At 29.0% G+C, this 27,126-nt stretch overlaps 2 protein-coding genes and 1 non-coding gene across 3 annotated transcripts; all 3 read right to left on the bottom strand.

Moving 5' to 3' along the window:
* Positions 1-685: 685 nt before the first annotated feature.
* LOC107858821 (2S seed storage albumin protein) lies at positions 686-9,979 on the bottom strand. The gene is made up of 5 exons (XM_047409763.1): positions 9,640-9,979; positions 8,852-9,041; positions 2,527-2,573; positions 1,602-1,755; positions 686-1,136 (listed from the first exon to the last, which is right to left on the bottom strand). Exons 1-5 carry the CDS (start codon positions 9,888-9,890, stop codon positions 846-848), a joined length of 933 nt encoding a protein of 310 aa, XP_047265719.1. The 5' UTR covers positions 9,891-9,979; the 3' UTR covers positions 686-845.
* A 2,076-nt stretch (positions 9,980-12,055) lies between these two features.
* TRNAV-AAC lies at positions 12,056-12,129 on the bottom strand. Its single transcript has one exon. It is a non-coding gene; the product is annotated as a tRNA-Val (tRNA).
* Positions 12,130-14,207: 2,078 nt separating this feature from the next.
* LOC107865845 (protein IQ-DOMAIN 22) lies at positions 14,208-18,703 on the bottom strand. Its single transcript, XM_016712043.2, has 4 exons — positions 18,014-18,703; positions 15,714-15,914; positions 15,155-15,220; positions 14,208-15,083 (listed from the first exon to the last, which is right to left on the bottom strand). The coding sequence occupies exons 1-4, from the start codon at positions 18,476-18,478 to the stop codon at positions 14,358-14,360; spliced, it is 1,458 nt and encodes a 485-aa protein (XP_016567529.2). The 5' UTR covers positions 18,479-18,703; the 3' UTR covers positions 14,208-14,357.
* Positions 18,704-27,126: the final 8,423 nt, after the last annotated feature.

The following is a 27,126-nucleotide window of genomic DNA, read 5'->3' on the forward strand; positions in this document are numbered from 1 at the left end:
GCTCCATCACAATTATTCTGAAAATTATTCTGAAAGTAAGGTAAAAAGAGAAACAATTCAGTGCTTCTGCTATTACGCTTTTACTTTCGCTATTGCTTCCGCTAAAACCATGGAAAATTGAATTACTGTTATTATGTAAATATGAAAATCATTAAGTTTAACATTCCTGAATAATACAAAGGATTATGGACTGAATAGTACAAAGAATTATGGATAGAATTGTTTATGTATAAGATTATTTATGTTTATATAATTCGTTTTATACTTACACTTCTCACCAAAAGAGATACTTCAAATTCAAATTCTGATAGATATCAACTTCTCACCAAAAGAGATACTTCAAATTCTGATAGATATCAACTAGATCTTGATAGACATTAATATCAACTAGATCTTGATAGACATTCAAAATAATGTAAATACATTTATAATATAATTAATTTAATCACCCAATTCTTGAAACATCAAGATTGGCTCTCAATTTATCAATTTATACCTAACATGTGCTTCAGCCTACGCAAATAATCTATCCTGATCTGCATCCACCATGACTTATACCTACGCGTAATAAATTAAATACCATTGACCTCACGCAGGTGCAGACTATGTAAAAATTTATCTAGATAGATAGATTTAATTATGTAATTCACTTAGCATAAACAAATGAAACAAAATCACTATGCAATAACACCAAAATCACACCACAAGGCGTAACTATTTTATTAGTACTACGAGTTCATACAAAACTCTTTTATTAAAAGACCATTACAAACATAAAGGCTAATATATAATTTGCATATTTCTGCAAATTAATAACATGCCTTAGCTTATTAGTTATTACAAAATTAAAACCATGCCATAGTTTGTATCTCACATCTCTGTGGACTAAGTTTGCATAAACCAGGCAAATTTTGTGCAGTTTGAAGCATTTGTTGCCTTTCTCTGCCTTGTAATTCACCACGTTGTTGCTCTTGTTGAAACACTTGCCTTATTCCTTCACAACGACATTGTGGATCTTGTACCTGTTGCAGTTGCTGGCAACAACGTTGTACGTCTGGCCTTTGTTGGTTTTCTGGTTCTTCATAGGATTGAGTCCTCTGTTTTAGATACTGTTGGCAAGAACTTAGCTGTTGTGCCTGTTTGTTGTAAGTAAAGAGGAAATGAGTGAGGCAATTTGTCTTTAAATTCAGTAAAATTCAGTAAATATAGATCTGTTTGACGAAAAGAGTAATTGTGTCCTATTTGTTTGACAATGGTTGTACATATATAACATTTTTTGGAAATTGGAATAATTGATATATTCATTCTAAATTTCGAAATTGAGGAATGTATTAAAATTGAATTCTTTTTATAAAATATAGAAGAAATTAAGTATTTTTTCTAATCGTTCTGTAATAAATTACGTGGCATGAAGTTTATTTTCGATGAATTAAATTATGTTGAAAACAAAGCCAAATCGAAATTCCAGCTATATCACATAAAAAGATTCCAGCTATATCACATAAAAAGTCCATGAAGTCAAATCAATTCCAGCTGTATCACATAAATTAGAACGGGGAACCATATAAAATACTAAGGAAAAATATATATGTAAAGTAAACCTGCTGGATTTGCTGCTGGCAGCTTCGAGTCTGGGGATTCTCAGCCTCTTCAGCAATGGTGATGGTGAAACGAGAGGAAGAAACTGTAGCTGCCATGAGAAGGATGGCTAAAGAAATGGCTCCAAGGATCATTACTCTAGCCATGTTGAAAACTCTAGATTATTATTATTATTATTATTACTTTTTTATGATGATTAATGAAGATGTGAGTATTGTTGTATGGAAAACACTGAATTTATAGGAGATTAAAGGGGTTGCATGTTAAGTACGTGTCTCAATGAAATTTTATAGGTTTTGGCAAGTGTATTTGTAGTGTCTTTTCTTGCATGATGTTCTGTGTCTATTTTCCACGTACTGAAGAGAATAAACACAAACAAAATTTAACTACGTGGCTCATGAAGTTTTACAGGTTTTGGCAAGTGTATTTGTAGTGTCTTTTTTTTGCATGATATTCTGTTTTTATTTTCCACGTACGGAAGAGAATAACAAATGGCCTGTGAAATTTTATAGGTTTTGGCAGGTGGATATATTGTGTCCTTTTTTGCATGTTGTTATGGTTTTTACCTTGCTTGGTTCCACCACGTAGTGAAGAGAGCGATATCACACTTATATATTATCATCACCGCTCATCACTATGTTAAATATCTATTTTATTCTTATTAAATAGTAGCTTATTATTAACATTTAAATAACTTAATATTACTTAGAAGTGATATATAGTAATATTACTATATAAAAATAATTGTAAAAAAATTTTATAAATTTAAGTTAGCCCCATATAAAACGTCAAGTTAATTTGAAATAATAATAGATAATTTATCATTTTATATCTATTTTACCTATTTTATTAAATATTATTAATTTTCATATACTTAAATGACTTATAATAACTGATAAGGGGTGAAATAGTAAAATGATGATTAACACAGCTGCAACAGGCATGTCGATGAAGGCATGTTGACGATGAGCTGTCTGTTTTAATAACTTCATTCGCACTTATACATTAGTAATATTTATATATTAGTAATATATACTTATATTGATCTTGAGAAGGCGTATGACAAAGTTCTCAGGAAGATTATCTGTGAAGGTGTTTGGAGGCTAGAGGTGCTCCTGACATACATTAGGTCGATTCAGGATTTGTATGACGGAGCGAAGACATGTGTGAGGATGGTGGGAGGGGATTTAAAGTCCTTTTCTATTTTGACAGGGTTACATCAGGGATCGACTCTTAGCCCATTTTTATTTGAATTGATGACGGTGGTTTTGATGCAGCATATTAAAGGAGAGGTATCTTGGTGTATGTTATTTGTTGATGATGTTATACTGATAAATGAGACTTGGGGAGGAGTTAATGATAAGTTGGAGTTTTGAAGACAGATCCTTGAGTGTAAAGGATTTAGATTGAGCAGAACCAAGGCGGAGTACTTGAAATGTAATTTTTGTAATTTGTCGCATGAGGCTAGCATGGTAGTAAAGTTGGATTTTCAGGTCATTCAGAAGAGAGTGTCAAGTATCTTGGGTCTATGATTCAGAAAAATGGTGAGATTGACGAGGATGTCACGCGCCGTATTAGTACAGGATAGTTGAAATGGAGGCTCGCTTCGGGAGTCTTGTGTGATAAGAAGGTGACTCTTAAACTTAAAAGTAAGTTCTACAGAGTGGTAGTTTGACCGGTGTTGTATGGAGCTGAGTTTTGACAGTTAATAACTCCTACATTCAAAGGTTGAAGCTGACTGAGATGAGGATGTTGCGATGAATGTGTACACTTATCTGAAAAGATAGGGTTAGAAATGAGATTATTCGAAAGAAGATGGAAGTGGCTTCGCTGAAAGACAAGATACGAAAAGTGAGGTTACAATAGTTTGAACATGTGATGAGGAGGTATACAAATGCTCCAATACAGAAGTGTGAGAGGCCGGCTATGGATGATTTTAGGTGGGGTTAGAGGCAGGCCGAAGAAATATGTAAAGGAGTTGATTAGATATGATATGGAGGAGGTGATTAGACATGATATGGAGCAGTTACAACTCACATGACCCTTGATAGAAAGGTATGAAGAACTCAGATTAAGGCGGAGAGTTTGTGGGTAGGAGTTCAGCCGTTATAGTAGGGAATAATGCTTTATTAGTATCTGTGCCTAGATTTCTTTTTCGTAATGTTTCAATAATGTCTATGATTTTGGATCGATAGTAGTGCCTTGTGGGCATCTTATTTTCTTTATTATCTAGCAGTGTATTATCCCATGTTGTTGTATGCTTTTATGTTTTTTTGTTTTGTTATACTATTATGTGTCCTGAGCCTTAGGTTTATCAAAAACAATCTCTCTGCTTCTTCTGAGATAGTGGTGTAAATTGTGTACACTTTATCCTCTCTAAAACCCTTTTTGTGGAAATACACTAAAACATTGAATATATTATTATTGGTGAATTATGTATCTTTTTAATATACATGAAATTTCTTGGCCTCCTTTATTCTTTTTGTTAAATAAAGGAAAAACACGAATATTATATGACACTGTTAATTGTTTCATTCTGTTACATAATTTATTTTTAGGGAAAAGAACACTGTGTAGCCATTTAAAAAAAAGGTCAAAGTCATCAACAGACACTCAAACTTGTTGTAAAAATTCACTTAGATCTCTCAACTAAGGCATGTTCCTATCAAATCCCTAAACCCTCCGAATTTTGTTCCAATTGGGCATTTATTTTCCTATCAGCCAAAAGTTCAAAGGGTGTGTTGCACACACGCGATGACGTGGCAAAACAAGCTAATAGGAAGCTGACACATGGCATTGTGAGTCCAATAATTATTAAAAATTAATTATAATTTTTTTAAAAAACATATATAAAAATGACATTGAGAAAATTATTAAAAAATAATTCAAAAATTATTTAAAAAATAAAAATAAAAACTGATTATTTTAAAAAAAATTATAAAAAAATTTTAACTATGAAATAAATTATTAATAAATTATTTTTAAAAAAAAATAATTATTAAAAAATTTATAAAAAATCTTAAAAACTGAAAATAAAAAATGACATTGGGGATATAAATTATGAAAAAAAAATTATAAAATTATTTTAAAAATAAATATAAAAAACTTATTATTTAAAAAAAATTATAAAAATTTTTTAAAAATGAAATAAATTATTAAAAAAGTATTTTAAAAAAAATTAATTATTAAAAAAATTATAAAACTTTTTAAAATGAAAATAAAAAATGGCATTGAGGATCCAAATTATGAAAAAATAATTATAAAATTATTTTTAAAAGAAAAATAAAAAACTGATTATTTAAAAAAAATTATAAATTTTTTTTTAAAAATGAAATAAATTATTAAAAAATTATTTGTTTTAAAAAAATAATTATTAAAAAAAATAAAAAAAAATTTAAAAAATAAAAATAAAAAATAACATTGAGGATATAAATTGTGAAAAAATAGTTATAAAATTATTTTAAAAATAAAAATAAAAAATTGATTATTTAAAAAAATATAAATTTTTTAAAAAAAATGAAAGAAATTATTAAAAAATTAAATAAAAAATAAAAAATTAATTATTAGAAAAAATTATAAAACTTTTTACAATGAAAATTTAAAATGGCATTGAGGATCCAAATAATGAAAAAATAATTATAAAATTATTTTAAAAATAAAAATAAAAAACTAATTATTAAAAAAATTATAAAAAATTTTAAAAGATGAAACTAAAAAACAGAATTATTTTTAAATTTAGTTTTATTTAAAAAAAAATATTGGGGCCCTCTAATGCTTTTTGGGGCCTTTAGTGTTTAAAAAAAAAAATTGTTATAAAAAAATTTAGGGCCCTCAATGCCACTTGACATCTTTTTATTCGTAAATTAGTAAAAAAAAAAATGCTTCTCACGCGCCTCCCACGATGGCACTGCACGCGCAATGCCACATAGGCAAAAAATGTCCAATTGAAACAAAATTCGGGGGGTTTAGGGGTCTGATAGGAACAGACCTTAGTTTAGGGGTCTAGGTGAATTTTCGCAACAAGTTTGAATGTCTATCGATGCCTTTAGCCTAAAAAAAAAATAGCCCAAGTTAGGGCATATGGACATATGGGTCATGTCGGAAAAAAAAAAAGTCACTTTATGGTCATTGGGCCATTTGGCCATCTTCAGCTCTTCCCTTTGGCCATTGGGTTCGACCCTTTACTCAGTTTCTTTGTACAAAACTTTTAACTGAAAAATATTTTGCTTTTTCTTATTATTTAAAAATAATAATTAAATATAAGTATAAAAATGGTACAATTGTTATATAAAATATGTATCTATATAAGATATATGTATAGAAATTGTATAGTTCTATAAAATAAATATATATATATATATATATATATATATATATATATTCATATAAAACAATATTGTATAAAATGTGTATAGAAATTTATAGTTGATGCATAAAATATACATTCGAATAATAATTGCAGCTAAAGATTGTATAGAATGTCTATGAAAATTGTATAATCATTGTATAAAATGTGCATAGAAACTATATATATAAGGTGAATAGAAACTGTATCATTGTTGTACAAAATCTGTATATGTGTAAAATATATATAGAAACTGTATAATTGTTGAATAAAATGTGTATAAAAATTATATAATCGTTGTATAAAATGTGTGTAGAAACTATATATATAAGGTGTATAAAAATTGTATCATTGTTGTATAAAATCTGTATATGTATAAAATGTGTATAGAAACTATGTTGTGCGTAGAAATGGTATAATGATATAGTATATGATATTTTTTGTCTATGATGTATGTAGTACATGATGTGTGTAGAAACTATATCATTGTTATATAAAAATATTTATATCACTATTGTATTATGTTGTATATATGTAGATATGTATTCTATTATTCCACAATAATACAATTAAGAAAATATCTTTTTAAAAAAAAAAAAACAAAGACCTGTTAAAAAACAAAGCCTAGCCTAAAACCTCAAAACACACTCAGTTTCAAACAAAACTCAATTTCAATTGAAGCTGTTGTTGTTTGCATTAATGAGCAAATGAAAAAATTTAATTGGTGTTCATGATTAATTGAAGAAGAAAGTCAATTGTGGGTGCATGTTCACGATGATGTTTACTAAAATTAAAAATTAATAGAAAGTATTTTTTTTTTTTTAAAAGGAGCAGCGAATTAAAAATACAAAATCAACAAAATTAAAAAAAAAAAAAAAAAAAAAAAAATCCAAGAAAGCTGTGCAACTACCAAAATGACTAAAAAATGAAATTTTAAATTCATGGACTATTTTCGTGTCTTTTTTTCGCCGAGAGGCTATTTGTGTCCTCCCTTATTTTTAATGTATGTGAAATTACTAGGCCTCCTTTTATTCTTTTTGTTAAATAAAGAAAGTAAATACTGATATTATATGACATTATTAAGTGTTTTTAAAATATAAAAGCTTATTGAGCGAAACTATAATATGGCATTATTGAGTGTTTTAGCATATAAAACAATAATGAATGATATTACAGATTTTTTTTGTTTCCCATTCGGTGTCCGATACTCGCATTGGAGCCCGACTAATTCGGATTTACGCCGAATAAGTCGCATTGGAGCCCGACTAATTCGGATTTACGCCGAATAAGGCCCATTCGGGGGTAGCACTCCCAACAGAGTTTTCTCCATGTCCAGGGTCGAACCCTCCACCTCTGATTAAGGGTGGAGCAGCCTCATCCACTGTACCACAACCCATGTTGGTGATATTACAAATTTGACTCTACCCATGTTGGTGATATTACAAATTTGACTCTCCTCCATTGCATCTTTCCGCCATTTTTTCAAGTGGATATTTAGATGAATGACACTTATCATATTTAAAATTTAGATTAATTTACTTTAACAAGTCTCTTAATTATAATAAAAGAACAAGCCACTTACACCAATTTTAGTAAGAAAAATTTCACCTTCCACTAGTTGATATTATTACTTTAATTATACTTTTCCTTATTATATTTTTGATATGATTGATTTGATTTTAATTTATTTAAAATTTAAATTAAATCGTGAATAACCTTAGAACAACCTTAGAACAAAATATGTACGTCGAAGACACTATAAGATAGACAAAAATAACACAAGAAAATTATCTGAAGAAATCTGATATTAAAAAAAAAAAAAAAAAAAAAAGACGTTTTATAATTTCTAAATTACTTTAACAATTAACATTAAATTCTTTTTATTTATTTTTTTGACTAAAATCTTGTAAATTATCTTTGACAGGAACAAAAATTGAAAAGTTAAAAAACTTTAAAGTGAAAAAAATCAGTTAAAGATATTGTATAGCAGATAATAGTATGAATAAAATTACTGCTTGTTAACTATGCTTGTTTTAAAATCGATCTTATTACACCTTTATGTTTAATAATATTTTGTCACGTAAAGAAACAGAGAAAATGAGAATGTATCATGAAATTATGACTCGTGAAAGATACGTAAGATATTTTTTCTATCTAACTCACTTTTTAAGTACAAAAAAAAATCAGTTAAAGATACTGTATAGCAGATAATAGTATAAATAAAATATTTTAAATAATGTCTCTTTTGCTTTTTAATTATTTTGCCGCTCATTAACCATGCATTTTTTTAAATTTCATGTAATTGAAAAAAACTCTCAGTAAAAGATATTGTATAGCAGATAATAGTATAAATAAAATTTACACCTTTATATTTAATTATACTGTCACATAAAGAAACAGAAAAAAAATGAGAAACGTATGGTATATTCACAGTTAATTGCCAAACAAACACTTAAAAAGCCTGTTTAATTTTGTTGAAATTTTTTTGCCTTTGCACTAAATTGTCATAATTTTCCTTTTCGTTTGATAAAATATTTAACTCATCTAAATATTAACTTAACAAGCCTCTTTACCGTAATCACCATGAATTACCATTACTTCGTGGGGAATTAAGCCACATATACTCAAGATCGAAGGAAGCCCAAATCCCCTATATACAAATTAAATACACGCTCAATTTTGTTGATGATGATCAAATTATTAACTTGAAAACGGAATTAATTAAACACAAAGTACAATATTATTATTAATAACTCAGGAACATTACTACAAAGTAGCTACCACACCAAATTAAACTGCCTGGTAAAACGGGCACTAACACAGGCCATGAGGTGATTTATTTATTCATTAATTCATTCTTTCCTAGTAGTAGAGTACTACTCTTAGAACAAAGGGAGGTTCTAATTAACTGAGACTTGGAATACTGCAATGGCGAGGTGGAATGCGGCATAAACCAGGAAGGGCTTGTGCAGTCTGAAAAGCCTCAGCCCTTTCCCTTCCCTGCAACACTGCAGCCTGTTGCTCCTGATGGATTATTTGTGTTAGCCCCTCGCACCTACATTCCTCGTCTTCCATCTGTTCCAACTCCTCACAGCACCTATACGTGCGTACGTTCCAAATATTATACACACATAGTATATACATACATTTATTTGAACTTAATGAATTTTCAAATGGCCGAGTTAGAATTTTCACTAAAAGATTTTGAGGTGTGTGAGCATATTAATTAACTACTAGCTCTAGTTACTACTCTAAGTGAGAATTTTAATAGAGATGATATTTTGCCAAGGGATTACGAAACCCCTTGTCCAAATTAGCGGCTTTGTGTTTTAGTTTACGACTTTTTAAGTTTTACGATATTAAATTAAAAGTGTATATTCTTATAAAGATGCATTGTTTTGTTGTTATTATAATAATAAGAATGCTACGTGAAAGTTGAAATTGAACCATTTTTTAATACTTATTTTAATTTATTATTAATAAGATAATTCATATATAGTCGCACAAATATTTATAATTTATTTTAAATAAATGAAAATTTTCAAGTTTTTCTTTAAGTTTTATATCAAAGCCGTTTGTCATGTAGACCAACATTTGGCAGTAAATGTCGAACAAAATATTCAAACGTACTACTTAATAATATAAAATATAACCTTTTTGGTATAAATTAATTCCAATAATACACAAATGTATACCTTGGGAATGATTGGCGCCAGTCTCCATCTTGTTGGTTCATTAACATAATTTCCTCAGGGAATTTGCTGCTTTGTCTTAAATAATCATCACAAGTACGTAAGTTCTGTGCCCTTTGAAATTGCTGCTCGCAACGTTGAGACATTTCTCCCATTGGGTTATCAGCTATGGTAATTGTAGTACGAAAGCTAGAAGCTGTTACTGCTGCTGCCATAAAAAGTATGGCTAATATACATATCATTAATTTAGTCATATTTATTGAAGAAAAGTGAAAGGATAATATGTTGTTTTTTTTGTTTTAGTGAAGATGTTTGTTGTGGTGTTAACGTTACAGAATGAGTGTTGAATTTATAGTGTGTTAAAAGAGGTTGCATGTTGAGTACGTGGCTAAGGAAATTTTATTGGTTTTGGCATGTGGATACTGTATATTTTGCATGTTGGGTGTGTGTAATTTTTTTGCTTACACGTACGTTACTAATTTTGTTTGTATGGTAAGTGAAATTTGGAAGGATTTTTTTTTTCCGATTTTCTATTTGGTATTTGTATTAAAATTTGATTAATATAAATTTTTTCTACTCAAAATTTAAACTCGAAATAATTAGTTAGAGAAGGAACAATCCATTCATCCTATTTGGTATTTATATTAAAATTTGATTAATATAAATTTTTTCTACTCAAAATTTAAACTCGAAATAATTAGTTAGAGAAGGAACAATCCATTCATCCATTACACTGTATCCTTGGGTGCTAATGACTTTGGAAGTTATACTAGTTGGCTTGTTCCATAGTATTTGATTTGAGACAATGCCATGGAGTTCTTTAGTATTTTAGTTTTCAATAAAGAAATAAAGTTGAATTAGAGGTGTGTTTATTAAATTTTTTTTTTTTGACTAATCATACGTAAGAAAATTTAAATTTGATTATTATAATATTATTCTGTTATTTCCTTCGTTTAAAATTACTTACTCACTAATTTTTCATTTGAATTAATTTCTATTTTTACTTGTTATTTTTGATATATCAAGAAAAGATCATTTTTTGTTTTTTATTTTAATTTTAGCATTAATTTTTTATTCTCCAAATCAATTTTAAAACACAATAATAACCATCAATTAATAGGGATACGGCAGTAAAATAGTTATATTAATAATTGTTCTCTTAATATATGTATCAAGTCAAAATGTGATGAGTAAAAAATGAACGGAGGGAGTATTTAATATTAATGATAATATGAGAAATAAATAATAAAACTTTTTTGATTTGCAAAAGATAAATACGTAAATTGAAACATCTATTTTCAGTACAGGGGTCAAATTAACAAAATAAAACGGAAGGTATATTTGATTTTAAAGTAATACATTTCATCACTCAATATATTTCTCAAGACATTTAATTTATTATACTCAAAAAATAATATAATAAAGTTACACCTATTATTTGTCATATCTTAACATGTGTGTCAAGTTAATAGTGCACAAATATTATAATAAAGTTACACCTATTATTTGTTATATCTTAACATGTGTGTCAAGTTAATAGTACACAAATATTATCGAACGAAGAGAATAATAAAATACACATTTTGAAATATGATTTTTTTAACACTCAATAATATATTACAGAAAGAGAATAGAAGTGAATTTAATTGTTTTTAGAAGTTCATATATATTCCCTTCGTTTAATTTTACTTCACTGACTTAAACACCGACTAAGAAATCTTTAATTAAGGGTAGTATGTTTTAGTAAATTAACTTCATTAATGATATACTGAAACTCTAAATTTAGTTATAATTATTTTATAAAAAACAATAAGATGACACATGGAATATAAAGAGTAAGTAGTATTACTTTAGCCATAATAATGTTGAAAGGATTATATATCCTTTTTTGTGTGTGAATTTTTTTCTAAAGAGGTTTGCATGTTAAGTACGTGGCTAAGGAAATTTTATTGGTTTTGGCATGTGGATTGTCTATGTTTTGCATGTTGAGTATGTATAATGTTTTTGCTTCCACGTTACCCTTTGTGAAGAAAATAATCCACAATACTTTTACACACAAAAAAAGCTTGTCAATTTTGTTTGTATAGTACGTAAGTGAATTTGGAAGTTACACAAGCTGCCCTCTTTCTTTGATCCATTTTCCACAGAAGCATTTGAAGAAATGCCATGAAGTTTTATCTTTGATCTTCATGAACTTACACAAAGTTTTAATAAAGATTTTTCTTAACATTTTGTATTTTAAAATTAAGAATATCTAAAATGTACTAAAATATTGTTGAATCATATAATTTTAAACATGTCAGGTAAAGAATTGATAAAAAAATTGATATAATTTATGATTTTACGGTTCTTTAAAAAACATATTCGCTTACTACAAAAAGAGGTAGATTTATTTTTCAAAAACAAGTAAGTAGACATATGGCGTCGCCCGGACTCGAACCGGAGACCTTCAGTGTGTTAGACTGACGTGATAACCAACTACACCACGACACCTTATTGACATTAAGTTGTGATTTACTTTTAATAAAGCCTATAGTATTTGTTTATGGTGGTTGCTGTCATTCTTTTTATAAATAGATGGGATTAACCTATTGGTGTAAACAAGGTTCTTCATCACTAACCTAAAGTTACACAAGAAACAAATAGAAATTAAAAAAAAAAAAAAAGATTAGTAGAGTAGTATTAATAAGGACAAATAGAAAATTTAAGAGGTGTGAGTATGACCTTTTAGCTGCCTCAACCACTGCATTATATTAGTAGTGATATCTAATCAACTATTCACCATTGTTATATATGTTTTGAAATTTCTAAAGTCAAATGGACTTGCATTTTTGTCTCCTATAGACTACAAAATCAGTACTTATTCAATATGTCAAGATTATGTTCCCTTCTGATTTTTTTTCTTTTTTGTTGTTGCAAGCAAACATTAATAAAGAGTCAAGTCTATACTATCTTATCCAATGAATGCAGTACAGAAAATTCAAAATTTTAAAATTCTTAGTTATTGGTTGAGATGTTGAAGCGGGGACATTTACTAGTAGTAAGTAGTTAAGAGAGGCTGAAAATTGAGAGTAAGTAAAGGTGCGTAAGCAGACCGGCAAATGAAATGACCATCAGTGCACTTTAATGTTGAACTTCCGTGTACTCAGGCCGATAAAATTAGTTCATAAAAATATATAATAGTTATATGGATGAATTATGACTAATTCAGCTATTTTGATCCGTTCAAATTCAACCGTCTAAAAATTGGACAGATTTGGTCTAACTATATAGCTTGAATTAACTTCTTTATGTTTGATTATGTAATTAAATAGTTATATTGTAAAGAACAACATATCTTCTAATTTTATTTACATATTTTATCTGAGTCGGGGGTCTATGGGAAACAGCATCTCGACCTGTAGTGGCATGGACTGCGTACACTTTACCCTCTGCAGACCCTATCAGGTGGAAATACACGGGGTATGTTGATGTTGATGTTGTTGTCGTTTTATCTGAGCCGTGAATCTATCGGAAAGAATATTTACCTTCATTTGTGAAATTACATAACAATCTCTGTCTTCACTGTGAAATTACATTGAATATGTTATTATTGTTGTTGTAGACAAATGACAAGAACACAACAAAGAAACTAAACTATGTAAAGCATTCGAGGAGTTGGTTTATGAACCATTGACTCTTTGTTAGCCCATTATGACTCATCTCATCTCATTTCAATCAACTTTCTTTTAACAGAGTTGTTAATGATTAGTTTCTTGATTCAATCCATTTCTATTTGTTAAAATTTAAGTGATCATTTATTTGTTATCCATAGCTATAATCTACGATCGAATTAAGTTCTGGTGTATAAGATAGTATTAAATCCTACATTAGTTAACGGAATGAGTTGTAATCTCCATTCATGAGCTAGTTTTGAGGTCAAGTTAAATATTTAAAAAAAAAAAAAATTCAAATGAAAGCTCATGTAATGTAACTGAAAAGAAATTATGTGGAAAACTTTCATGATGACACTTTTTTTATCTTTCCCCACTTTTAATATATCCAACTACTACTTACCTTTTGTTACTACATAACTTCAAAATCTCTGTGTAAAGTGAAAAAAATAGGAAGTCTTGATGAAGATTAGAAAATACTTCCATGATGGTCCCAAAAGCCACACCTTATCAATTTAAAAGAAAATCTGTTAGGAGTATTATTATTGTGGACCCAAAATTCTCATGTTTAAAATTACAATGACAAAGATCTTCCTGGGAAATTGTAAGAAGATATGTTTAAATAGGTTTGTGCCAGACTGCCAGTATTGAATCTTTTTTCTTTTTTTGTTTTAATCAGTACTGAATTCAGTTCATGTTGGACTAATTTATACGAATTTCCATTTGTTAATCCTACTAGCATTCTGAAGTTTAAAAATGTCAATGCATAAGCTCTCGCTATGTACATGGCCCGAAGAAGAGCCGAACCACAAAGATCTCCAGAGCTCAGCCCATGACCTGACCACAAGACAACTTTGACGATTATCCCAAGGCTCCCATTCATTTTCGTTATCAAGCGGACAAGAAAATGCAGTTATATGAAAAGCTATAACCAAGAGATTGCATTCTTTTTCCCAATTGACATTAAAACTAGACATAAAATGCTTCACATTAGCAGCATGGTTCAAACACAGGACATTAGATATTTCATAATTAGCTACATCTGGTTAGTTCAACTACAGTATCTGCTTAATATCTGTGTCGAAGACCACCACTAAATCGAGATGGATCTGCCTTCATAACAGGCATTCCAAGCCGGTCCAATCGACCAGAACCTGGATAAGCTTTACCACTGAAGATGCCATAAAAAGAACCCTTCTGTGAGTTATTTCTTGATTCACTATACCCATGAATCGAGTACCTTTTTGCTGAGCTTGATCTCTCGTAGCTAGGCCTTTGTTTAGGGGCGCTCATAGAGCGTACCTTAGCCTTTGCGGACTCTGTGTAGGACATGTAGTTGGGATGATCAGAATAACCACTCAAATAGCTTCTTGAACCATCGCTCTTAGTTGGTGTAAACGGTCCTCTTTTTGAACTACCGCCCTTTGATGAAGCCGAGTAAAACTGAGGGCTATTGTCAGCAGTGCAAAAGCAAGCATCATCGAGATCTTCATTGAACTTCACGGGGCTAAGGGGCTGATTTCCACAGGACGATGGACTGGGAACCGTTTGATGAGCTGTTGATTCCTTTGATGTTGTTAAGCTGTAGCTATATTGGTCAGAATTCAAGCTAAGATGTGAAGAGTAGAACAGCTTCCTTTGTTTAGACGTGACATATGGCTTCCTGGTGTCTATATCGAGGATCTTGGCACTCTTTTCATCATCAATTGAACTGGATCTTGCAGACGATCCTTGGGGTCTGATTCGTGCCTTTTCCGAATCAATCACCTCCCAACTTGAATTCGAGGCATTCCTCTGCATTATCAACACAACGTGTTAGTTATTAACAATTAAAATAGTTGCTGCATTAAACAAACGTAAAATACCTTGAGCATAAGCATTTCATCGTGCTTCAGGATAACATGCTCGAATTTCTCTGGCGTTGCAGGATCCTACGCATAAAGAACACATTTTTATCGACCATAAGTAGCTCAGAGCTAACTAAAACAGTAGGGATAAGATTTTTGGCTAAGAAAACACTACGTGTTAATTTCATCTATTACTATAATTAACTTGTTTTGAAATGCTTGCTCGGAGCTTTTCCCAACACGTAAAAGCTGCTAAGTTGCTTAGACTCTTCAAAAGTGTCTACGGGTGCGTATCGGATCCTCCACAATAATGTACTTTGCGGCAATATTTTTGGAGAGTCCGAGCACTTAGTGTAAAAGAATACTAGTGTCACATGACATGTTTATTCACTTTCAAAAGAGTGACTACTACAAGAGGAAAAGAAGAGTTGTGGGGACTACAATGACTGTTTAAAGTATGCATCTTTATTCTGGAAGAATAGTCTTTTATCAAAGACTGTAACTTTTAGTACAGCAGTCTTTAAAGAAAACAGGAATTATCTTCAAATTGGAGGGAAGGAAGATAAAATTTGCTTACAGCATGAACAAATTGAACAGACTTGGTGCTCGAATGAGGGGATCCTGAAACCTGAGACCGTCCAGCACGAACCCTCGACTGAGCTCTAGCAATTGCTTGCATTTGCCTTAGATAATCAGCAGTCTGTTGCCTCACAATGTGACCTCTCACTAGTGCTTGAAGCTTCACCAGTCCCTTCAGTGCACGTAAAGCTCTCCGCGACTTCAAATTACACCGTTGAAATGTAATTAATTTGCAATCATATAGAATAACAGTAACTAAGTTGCGATGACTGATGATGCAATGTGGTATGGGGACCTTGTAGCACAGAAAAGTCTGAAAATTTTCAAAGGTGTTGGCGCCTTAAAACTTCATTTTCACATTTTGGAAGTCTTCTTCTAAAGTGAAGTCTGACATTTTCAGAAGGACATACTATGACCATCCACCAACCTTCTAATAAAGTAATGGAAAGTACCATAATATTCAACTCTCTAAAGACAAACAGACAGAAAAATTCTCATCTCTATTTCTTCCATAATCCTCTTGGAAATGGAGGGAAAAATCAATGACGTCGGGTGCATGTCGAATCATTCAAAAGTAATGCATTTTTTAAGCATACGACAAAGAGTTAAAGGGCAGCCCGGGGCCTAAAGCTACCGCTATGCGCGGTGTCGGGCGAAGAGGCAGTTCCAAGGTAAGGCTTACAACATTTTTGTCAAGTCCGAGCAACACAGATTGAGTCACAAAACCATCAAGAATACTACTACATTCATAACGCCTTGGGAAGAAATCAAGAACTCCAAAACTAGCACGAAAGTTACTGACACACAAAATTCAATACATATCGATTATCAACTAATTCACCAAAGTGGTCCAAAAGAACAGCTAAACTTCCATAATAAATCTTTGCCCTGAAGGTGCAGAAATTATGATGTCTCCACATCCTGAGCTAAAATTACCTAACACTTAACCATATTAACTGAGAGATATTAATATGAACCTCCTCAATGCCTAACCATCATAGAGTTTTAGGTTCCATTCATCATCTATGATGCTCAAAATTCCCATGAACAGAAAACAACAAAAGAAACAAAACAATCTATAAAAAAAAATTCACTAATTATCTAACTTTTACCAAAGTTTCTGTTCTAATTTTTGAGATATAGCTCACTTCACATTATATAAGAAACAAAAGAGTACCATATTACCAAATACATGCAACTTTAACATCATCAAACAATGCTTGTGACCTTCTTTGCTGGCTGTAACAGTAACACTACAGTTGCACAAACGTACAAAAACACAATCAAAAAATCACAAAAAACAATAGAGAGACAGAATAGGAAACTACCCATCTTGGGAATACACTTTAGCCCATTTCTTAAAATTTTATATAAAGTACACTTTAACCCCATTTCATTAAATTATGTGAATCTGGAGAACTCCAACCTCACCCATAACATTTCCATTTTTAGATTTTCAGGTCCACACGGTTCTTACTTTGCCCCATATCTCCTCTCTACATCCCCCTCCCCCTCCCCCCCACAAAAAAAAAAAAAAAAGACAAAAAACCTCCTACCCACTAAACAAAAAAAAGATCCTTCTTTTTTTTTTTTTGAAAAAAGGAAAATAAATATGCATTAGGACACACTGAAAAAACTCACTCATATTTCTCCTCCTTCCATATTGACACATCTCGCTTTTTGGAGAGTCAAATTGGATAAACTTTGATCAATATATTAAAAATAGTATTTTTGATAGTATATTCTTCACGGTGTTGAGAAAGATTGCAGCCTAGTGTAAATTTTGTATAATACTTTCCATTGTCTCTAATCTAATTCAATGTAGACTCGAAAATTAGTTAAGTGGAGTATGATATATACTGCAGAATTGTTTTTCTCAATAATATAATGAAACCAATGTTTTAAAAGAAAAAAAAATTAACTCCATCAATTCACATAAAAAAAATTATTTTTTGCATTACCTGATAAAGCAGATTAGATGTAACAACACGCTAAAGATTTAAGCTTTAACTACTACCTCCCTTCACTCATATTTGTCCACTTACAAAAATAAATTTCCACCTTTCTCTGTCACTTTCGATATAATATAATTCATTTCTATTTTAATCTAAAATTAATTGTTTATTCCCCACAATAAATTTCTCAACACCTTATGACTATACTTTAATTAAACTAGTTAATGATTAATACAAAGAACGTGTAAAGATCAGAGTGGACGACAAGTAAAAGTGAACAGACGGGCTAAATTAATATTGTAAACAGGTTAAATATCATATTTTTTTTATATTAATGACTAACCAAATAAGCTCGGAAATGTGATTGAATAATAACAGCAGCCCAATCTTCACTTCTTTTACCAACCAACTTAGATGATGAGCCAAGAGGAACACCATTCCATGATGCCACGCAACCACCACCACTACTAGTACTGTTACAACTAGTTGTAGTAGTAGTAGTAGCTCTACCACTGTGTGTGAGTTTCACCACGGCAGCAGCAGCTTGAGCAGCAGCAATAGCAGCATCAGCTACAGCAGCAGTTGCTTCCGCCACAGCAATAGCACGCTTTGTCGAATCAACAATAACAACACTATCACCACCACCAGCAACAACGCTAACACCATTTTTAGACTCTTTTTCTCTGTATGATTTAACGAAACTCCATTTTTTCTTTGTAGGTTTTGAATTTTGGTTAGGTGATGGTGATTGGTATTCTTGCTTTTTTAGGCCAAGAAGACCTCTGAACCATCTCGATGCTTTGCCCATCTATTCAAAATAATGTAGAAATATCATTAAAATGAACAGTTTTTTCTTTTTATTTTTAAGCAAGTGAAGAGAGTGAATGAAGAAGAAGAAGAAGACGTGGGAAAAGAGGAGAGAAGTCAATAATAATGTGCTTGTAGTTGTACTTGGGATTATCAACTCTCTGTTAATTTATTGTCAACAGTGGGAAGGGAAGTACTCCCTCCGTCCAAATTACTTTTCTTATTTGAGGTTCCAATTTACTTACATTTTCTTTTTAAGAGATAAAAAGAAAAATTTTCATATTTTATTTTTTATATTAATTAATTTTTTCTCAAATTAAAATATAAACATCAGTTAATAAAAATATTATGATAAAATAGCAATGTTATTAATTATTTTTTTTTAATTAATGTATTATTTTAATTTAGAACGGATAATTTGGGACTTCAATGCTGGGGAACTGTATTATTTGAATTGACCAAATTGCCCCAAGGCCAAACTACCTCTAATATAAAAATTGGTAAAAATTTATGAAAAAAACAAGCTAAAATAACTTGGTAACGTGTATGTACATAATACTACCCTCCTTATAAATATCCCAATTGTAGGATTATACGGGGAGGTTGTTGGTTAAAGTTCATCTTGATAGTTTGTCATTGAATTTTCTAATGTTCAAACTGAATGATTGATTGATTTCCATCTTAATAGAAAAGTGAAAAGATCATATTTAAATTTTTAATGTTACTTCTTATTTTTAACATATCAAAATAAGATAATTTTTTTTTATTATTTTACTCTTCATTTCTTTTTATTTATTCCTTTTTTTTTTTAGAGTTAAAGAATACAAACTTTAACCAACTTTTAAAGATGTATTTTTTAATTAAATTTAACAAAATTATAATTTATATAATATTTTATTTATATTTTTTGAATATCTAAATTTTAATTTTAAAATATTAAATTAATTTAGTTAAATTGAATCACAAAAAATGAAGAAAGCAAATAAAAAGAATGAAGAGAGTAATTGTTTATTCTCCATGCCAAAACATATTACTAAAAATAATGATATCAATAACTATTTTCTTAATGAATGTGTCATATCAAAAAGTCACAATAGACCTTGAAGTTTTTTTATACTCTTTATTTTATTTTATTGACTCTTATATTAAAAATAATTATTTCAACTTGTCAAATTTATGAGATCAATAGAATTTTATTTGTAGATTTTTTTCATTTATATTTTTGTTAAATAACGACGTAGAATATGATAATTAAATTATAAATTTTAAAATATTATTAATAAAAATAATTAGTAAAATACATATTTGATACGCCAAATCAATAAAAGCCAAGTAAAATAAAATACTCTAAAATAATTTGACTATGAGAAAATGAAACGCTACAAGTAAAACGTGGGAGTAGATATGAAATAACGATTTAAACCTTAAACTAGACTATAGAGTAGTGGGCAAATTTTTTTTGGTAGTCAAGATTACTACTAGTATATATTAAAACAGTACAGAAACCTTAAACACAGTAAATCTTGAAGCTTTTTTACGCTTATTGCTTTTGATAATATTGTGATGCACCAATATTATCTTAAGACGTTAAAAAAACTTTGAATGTAGGTTAAGAGATATTATCATATTCAATTGGTCGCCAAAGACATGAACAATAATGCAAAAATAATTATATCGAATGAATATGAGTTTTAAGATAATAATTTTACTTTTTTATAATATAAAGTTTACTTTTAAAACCATTAATTGTGGTAGGTTAGTGGTGCAGAGGTGTTCACCTTAGTGATTGGTTGTGAGTTCAAATCCTCATTTCATCAATTTTTGTTACAATTTTGGTAATAAGTCTTTAAATCTGAAGAATTGAAATATGGAATTTACTTTTATTAATTTTTAACAATCGATTGTGGTAGGTCAATGGTGAAAGAGAGTTCACTTTAAGTACTAATCGCTGGTTCGAATCCCCATTTCATCAAGTTTTATTAATAAACCTTTAAATATGAAGAATTGGAAATTAAAGAGAAAATGTTCCGTGGTTCCGGGAATCAACCCTTAGTCACGTGGGTGGAAGTGCGGGCGTCAACCAGCACACCAAGGTATATACACATAATTTTTTTTTATGTTAACGGGTGCCCGTACACCCCACCGCTACACGTGGGTCCGTCTCTATTGATAAAGGAGCTTTCCTCTAAAGTATTCTAAACTTCTCATATTATATATACTTTTTTTTATAATTGTGGTGTGCGGGCCAGCTTACGCGAACCTCGACTAAATTCACGGAATATCTGTCCCTTCCACCAGCATCAGATACCTGTTTGGAATTAAACTTGAGACCTCATGGTGTTCATCCTAACTTCATTGAACCACTAGGCCACACCCGGGTGCTCTTATATTATATATTCCTTCTGCCAATTCATTTTATGTATTATTATTTGACTGAGCATAAAATTTAATTTTTAATATCTTAATATTGTAATATTAATTTTTTTTAGTCGGTTTCAAAATGAATAATAACTTATTATATTTAGTACGTTCAAATATTTTATTTCACCAAATGATGTATAATGACAAAAGTTTGATGACTTATTTCAGATCATAATACCAGCGGATTTAGAATTAGAACTCATATCATAATAATGACTATTTTTTGTTTGCGGTAAATACTCACAAATCATAAAGCTTTCTCTAAATTATTTTTAACTTATCCTTTAATATATATATATCTCTATTTCATTTTATATGAAATTATTTGACTAACATAAAACTTAATGTTTCTATTTTGATATTGTGATACTATTTTTTCAGTCTATTCAAAAGGAATTGTGCCTAGTGTGTTTAATTTTAAATATATTATTTTATCATTAATAAAACAATGTGTGACAATAAAAAAAATAATATTGTGATACTATTAAATTCCGTGTCTAATCAAATCATCTTCATATAAATTGGGATAAAAAGTAAAACATAAAATTGAAATTCATGATATAAAACAAAATCATAAATATTTATGTGTTTATAAAACGTCTCGATAAGATAAAATAAAAATAACAAAAGTTAAAAGTTACTCCCTCCGTCTCAAATTATTCATTCCAAATTTTTTAATTTGATTTTTCATTTTACTTATTTTTTTTTTATTAATCAAGAAGAGACAATTTTTTTTTCTTCATGCTTTACCCTTTACATTAATTACTTTTTCTTCAAATTAAAATATAAACATCATTTAATAGGGTATTATGATAAACTAGACATGTTATTAATTATTTTTCTAAATCAATGTATTATCTCAATTTGAGACGGAGAAAGTACTTTTTAAGTATAAGAGGATATATTTATTAGCTAAAAAAAGTGCATCATATAAATTAAGAGAAATATTAGTAGTAGTATTTTTGGGGAGGAGAGGGAGGGGGATAAAGAAAGGGAAAATGATAGAGGGGATTACGAGATGGAAACTGAATCCTCACCAATAAGATAAAAAATTAGATATTCAATTAATTGAACTAATAAAATTCTCCGATAAATAAACTATTTATTTTAGATTATATTGTTAAGTTATTGATCTAGTAACATCATATAGTGTAAGCAATTCACGATCATTGCGTTTAAGTAAAGAAAGAAAATCTTTATTAGTAATTCACTTTTTTTTTTTTAATCAAGAAAGACTTAAATTAGAAACTCTGGATGGAAAAGTTAGTTTGGAGTTACAAAAACATAACCAGACCTCGAGTTTAGATTTAAATTATAATCATTAACAGATTTAGGAAAAAAAATTCCTTCTACCAGTCAAATCCTTCATTTTGATTTCTATCAATGAAGAATTTGGCCAATTTCCAAATTCAATTTGACTAAATGATTCATTAATCTCATGTCTGTTTAAAAAAATTTTTGTGCACACATAGGCGGAACTTCAAAAGGTGCACACATTTTCGATAATAGTGGACACACGTTAGCAATCCAAATTCTAGTTGCATAAATCCAAAAGCAATATTCTTTAAGTTACCAATTGCTCATTCTTGAAGATTATAAAGGTAAATTTTGCTCTGTACTCTACTCAAGTAAAATTCCCTTCTTATGATAAACTAAATAAACACTTCTTCAAATAATAGGGGACACATGTTAGCAATCCAAATTCGTAGTGTAAATTCTAGTTGTCGTTGATATACATCCAAAAGCAATGTTCTTCAAGTTACTCTACCAATTACCAACACTTAGAAGGTTAAAAAGGTAAAAATTGCCATGCACTCTACTCAAAATACAATTACCATAATTGTTGTGATTTACAAAAATAATTACGATTAAAGAAGTTTAAAATAAATTTAATCATTTTTTCTACTTTATTTTAATAGTAAATTATATTTTCGAAGACTACAATATTTTAAATATAAAATGATGACATAAAGAATAATGGATATTTAATAAAAGGGATTATGAATAGCGCTGAACTAATTAGGATTATTTTAAATTAATATTTTTTTTTTCAAAAAGCAGGTAAATAAAAGATACAATATATAATTTGGGACGAAGATAATTTGTAGTCAGGTCCAAGTCATCATTGAGGATTAATTTCAGCCATTTTTAGGACTAATAGAAGTTTTCATAGCTTATCTATTTTAGATTGAATACTATAAAGTGATTTGACAAACTACTCCTATAAAGTGAGATAATATCAAAAAGATTATGCACTTTTTTTTTTTAAACGAAAAATTTGTGTCCAAAGTAGTGAGCTTCACAATAGTACCAGACTTTAGCCTTTTATCTATTAGAGTTATTATTCTGATAAACTAAAATAAGATTTTAAAAGACGTCAAAAATCAAAATGTAGGGAGTGGAAATACATTTTACTCTAGCAAGTGAAACTCAACATATTATATTAAATTAAATGAGGATTGGGAGAATGTTTTTGACGCTTAATTCGAAGTACATTAAAATTATTAAATCCCAAGAATTGTTAAAAAATTAGTCATAGTTGACTCCCTCTATTTTATTTTACTTGACATTTATATTTAAAATAAATATTTATTTTATTTATTGATTTTAACAAATAAAAAGATTATTATTTTTTTTTTATACCACTTTTAGTATTAAATACCTAACACATAAAATACTATTAATCAAATTTAAAATTCTAAAACACTAATAACGTCAATTTAAGAAAAAATAACATTAATATACACCTTAACTTATCATATTTACACAATTTTTCACCCTTTCAAAGTAATTACAAAAATCTAAACTAATTATTTATTTCGACATACTCAAAATTGAAAAAAAAAAAAACATCTAAGACTAATTATGTATCTTTATAAGGAAAATATATCTTCATTGGATATATTATGTATCTCGACAAATCCAAAATCGAGAAAATATATTGAAAGTTAATTATGTATCTTTATAAAAGAAAAAATTATGTATTTATTGAATATATCGAGAATTAATTATGTATCTCGACAGATCAAAAGTTGAAATTTTTAGTAACTATATAAAATGTTACAAGTTTTATAATTAAACTTCAAACTGTTGAAATTTATGTTATTTGTTCATATATGTAATTCAAACTCGCACCCGTTAAAGAAAAATATCTAAAGGCTTTAGTCAAAAGATGATTTATCAGTATAATCTTTTTACCTCTTTTCAATTTTTTTAAAAGTAGAAACAATTACTATTATTTAAAATTTAAAAGTACTTAAAAATCACATTAAAAGGGATGAAAATTTTGAGCCGAAAAGAAATACTTTCGGCAGTGGGGAATGGCTCGTGAGCATAGATTCTTGGAAAGTGAAAAATAAATCTTGCAATCTATTAAGCATCTCAGTTTGGTAGGCTCTATAGACTGACTATAGGATACTGACATAAATATTCCCCTAATTTCTCCCCCCTATTATATTTCACATCCTAGGGCATTACAAGACAAATTTCTACTAGTAGTATAGTCTTTGATGATGTGCTCTTTTTAATATTTGTCCATTTAGATCATTTAGGGGTGGTTTCTAGACGAGTGTATAAGATAATACTGAATAGATTTATTAGTAATATTGAGATTAATGGTGTAGAAATTAGTAATATTGAGATTATTTTTTATGCAATGTTTAGTTTGATATATTGAAAACAATATATATTGTTATATTTTAAAAAGAATAGTATATATTTACAAAAATACCCTTTACATATTATAACTTTATCTATTCTTTGCAAAACTTTTTTTTTAAATAAAATAAAAATAAAAATATAACTAATTATTTATTTTAGAATTTTAAGATTCAATCATTCACTTATATATATATTTTTTTGTTATCTTTTCTTTATTTGTTCATCATTTTTTTGTTGTTTCCACTTTGTGATGTTCTTACGTTGGAGGAAGATACGTGTAACTTTTGAACGAGACAATAGAATTATTATTGATATAAATTTGTGTTCCGTAGAGTGCATTTAAAGCTAAGTGGAAAAAAAATATTTTTATTTATGATATCCTATTTACAAAATTAAAGTTTGTATGCAATCATGCAATTTATTTTCGGATTGTGACCAATAATTATTTTTTAAGTTAATGGAGTAGTTTTTTTATGACTAAAATTATTTGGAGGGATATTATTATCTTGATAAATTGAAAAGAAATAACTCACATTGAATAAATTAAAAATATTTAGAAAAAAATAAAGAAATTTGAGGGCATTTTTGTCTTGACACATATTTATCCATGGATTACTAATCTCACCAAGTTGAGTGCATTAGTTATACAACCTATAATACCATGTAGGGTGTATAACTAATCCATGTATTAGTTATACATAGCTTCAAAATTACTACCAAACAATGTACTAAGTAATCCCATCATTTAATTCATGGATTATGAAAATAATTCATCCTACCAAACGGGTCCTTAGTAGATTAGGGATGATTTTGTAGAGTGTATTGAAAAATATAATATATATATATATATATATGCATTAGTTTATGCGCATTATTAGTATCTTATTTGATATGTTTTTTTACTTATGTATAACTAATGCAAACATTAATTATATGTTTTATTGTGTATTGAAGTGTGTATTATAGTAATATACTCTATTTCTTATGTATTAGTAATACAAAAACTTTTAACACATGTGTTAACTTATTAAATAATCTTAATAGCCCTCAAGTTCCCTCTCAAAATATTTCACAATTCCTTTTCCCGTCATTTTACTTTGCAACAGTGATCTTCTCAAAATATTTCACAATTTCTTTTACCATTATTTTAATTTACAACAATGAATAATTGATTTAAATAACTGCAACATATTTTTGCTTTGCTTCGAGGGTTTTTAAAAAAAAAAAAATTAAAAATCTTTAGACTATTTTATATCTTACATTTTATTTTTATTTCGATTATGTTAATCTAGCGGCGTAACATTTCATGAGCAAAGACAAAGGTCTTGCAATTAATATTAAATTTCTATATACTAGTTCAATAATACTAATTATGTTTGAAATAACAAAAAAACTTTGTTGCAAAATAATTGTACAAAGTTAAGGAAGGGTATTTTTGTAAACAAACACTTCTTTTATAAAAATTATGTAAGATATATATTATTTCTTATACATCAAACAAAAAAATATAGAAGAAATACTACATGCATAACTAATACAAATATTACCAATGCACGCATTACGAATATACTATATTCTGCATTGTTTTTATACACTCTACCAAACAAAACCTAAATGGTATAAGTAAGAAGGCTAAATACATATACAGTTCCCTTAACTATTTCACTTTTTTCGCATAGACTCCTCAATTAAACCATCTACCTATTGGATCCTTGGTCCTTCACAAAAAGTGTTAATTAAGCCCAATTGTTGACGTGACGCTGACGTGGCGTGACATGTGTAATGCACTCTCCTAAAAGAGAGTGAGAAACCATTTTTAATTAAAAAAAATCAAATATAAGCAATTCCAACCAATTAAAAAAAATACATTAAATAATTTTTATTTTTTTTTTAAAAGAAGAAAATAACCATTATCTTCTTCTCCATATCTTCTCTCCATCAATGACTTCTTCAAAAATCATCCACATATAAGTTGAGTGACAAGGCATAATTAATCAACAAAATAAAACATACCCCCCCCCCCCTCCCCAACCAATTAAAAAAACACATTATAAAGAAATTAAAAAAAAAAAGGAAATAGCCATCATCTTCTTCTCCATATTTTCTTCACCATTAATGGCTTCTTTAAAAATCATTCATATATAAATTGAGTGAGAAACCATAATTAATGATTTCTCGGTATCTTCTTCTCCACTAATGACTTCTTTAAAAAACACATTGAAGAAATTAAAAAAAATAACCATCAGTTTTCCTTAATAAGATACAATTTTTTTTTTTTACTTTCTTGTTCAATCGTGAAAGGGGCTTGGGGGGGAGGGGGGGGGGGGAGCAATGAAGGGGGGGGGGGTGTTTGGAAGAGAAGGGTAAGGGGGTTGGGGGTGTTCAATCGTTGAAGGGGTAGGGGTGTTTGGAAGAGAAGGGCTAGAGGGGGGGTTTAATTAGTTTATTTGTTTTCAGTTTAGATTTAATTTTATTAAAAAATTATTTTTAGAATTATTTTAAATTAAAATGCCACATGTTGTTAGTTAATCGCTACTTTGCCACATCATTATCGTGTGTATTACACGC

The sequence above is a fragment of the Capsicum annuum genome, chromosome 1 (genome assembly GCF_002878395.1).
Source record: "Capsicum annuum cultivar UCD-10X-F1 chromosome 1, UCD10Xv1.1, whole genome shotgun sequence".
NCBI classification, from domain to species: Eukaryota; Viridiplantae; Streptophyta; class Magnoliopsida; order Solanales; family Solanaceae; genus Capsicum; species Capsicum annuum.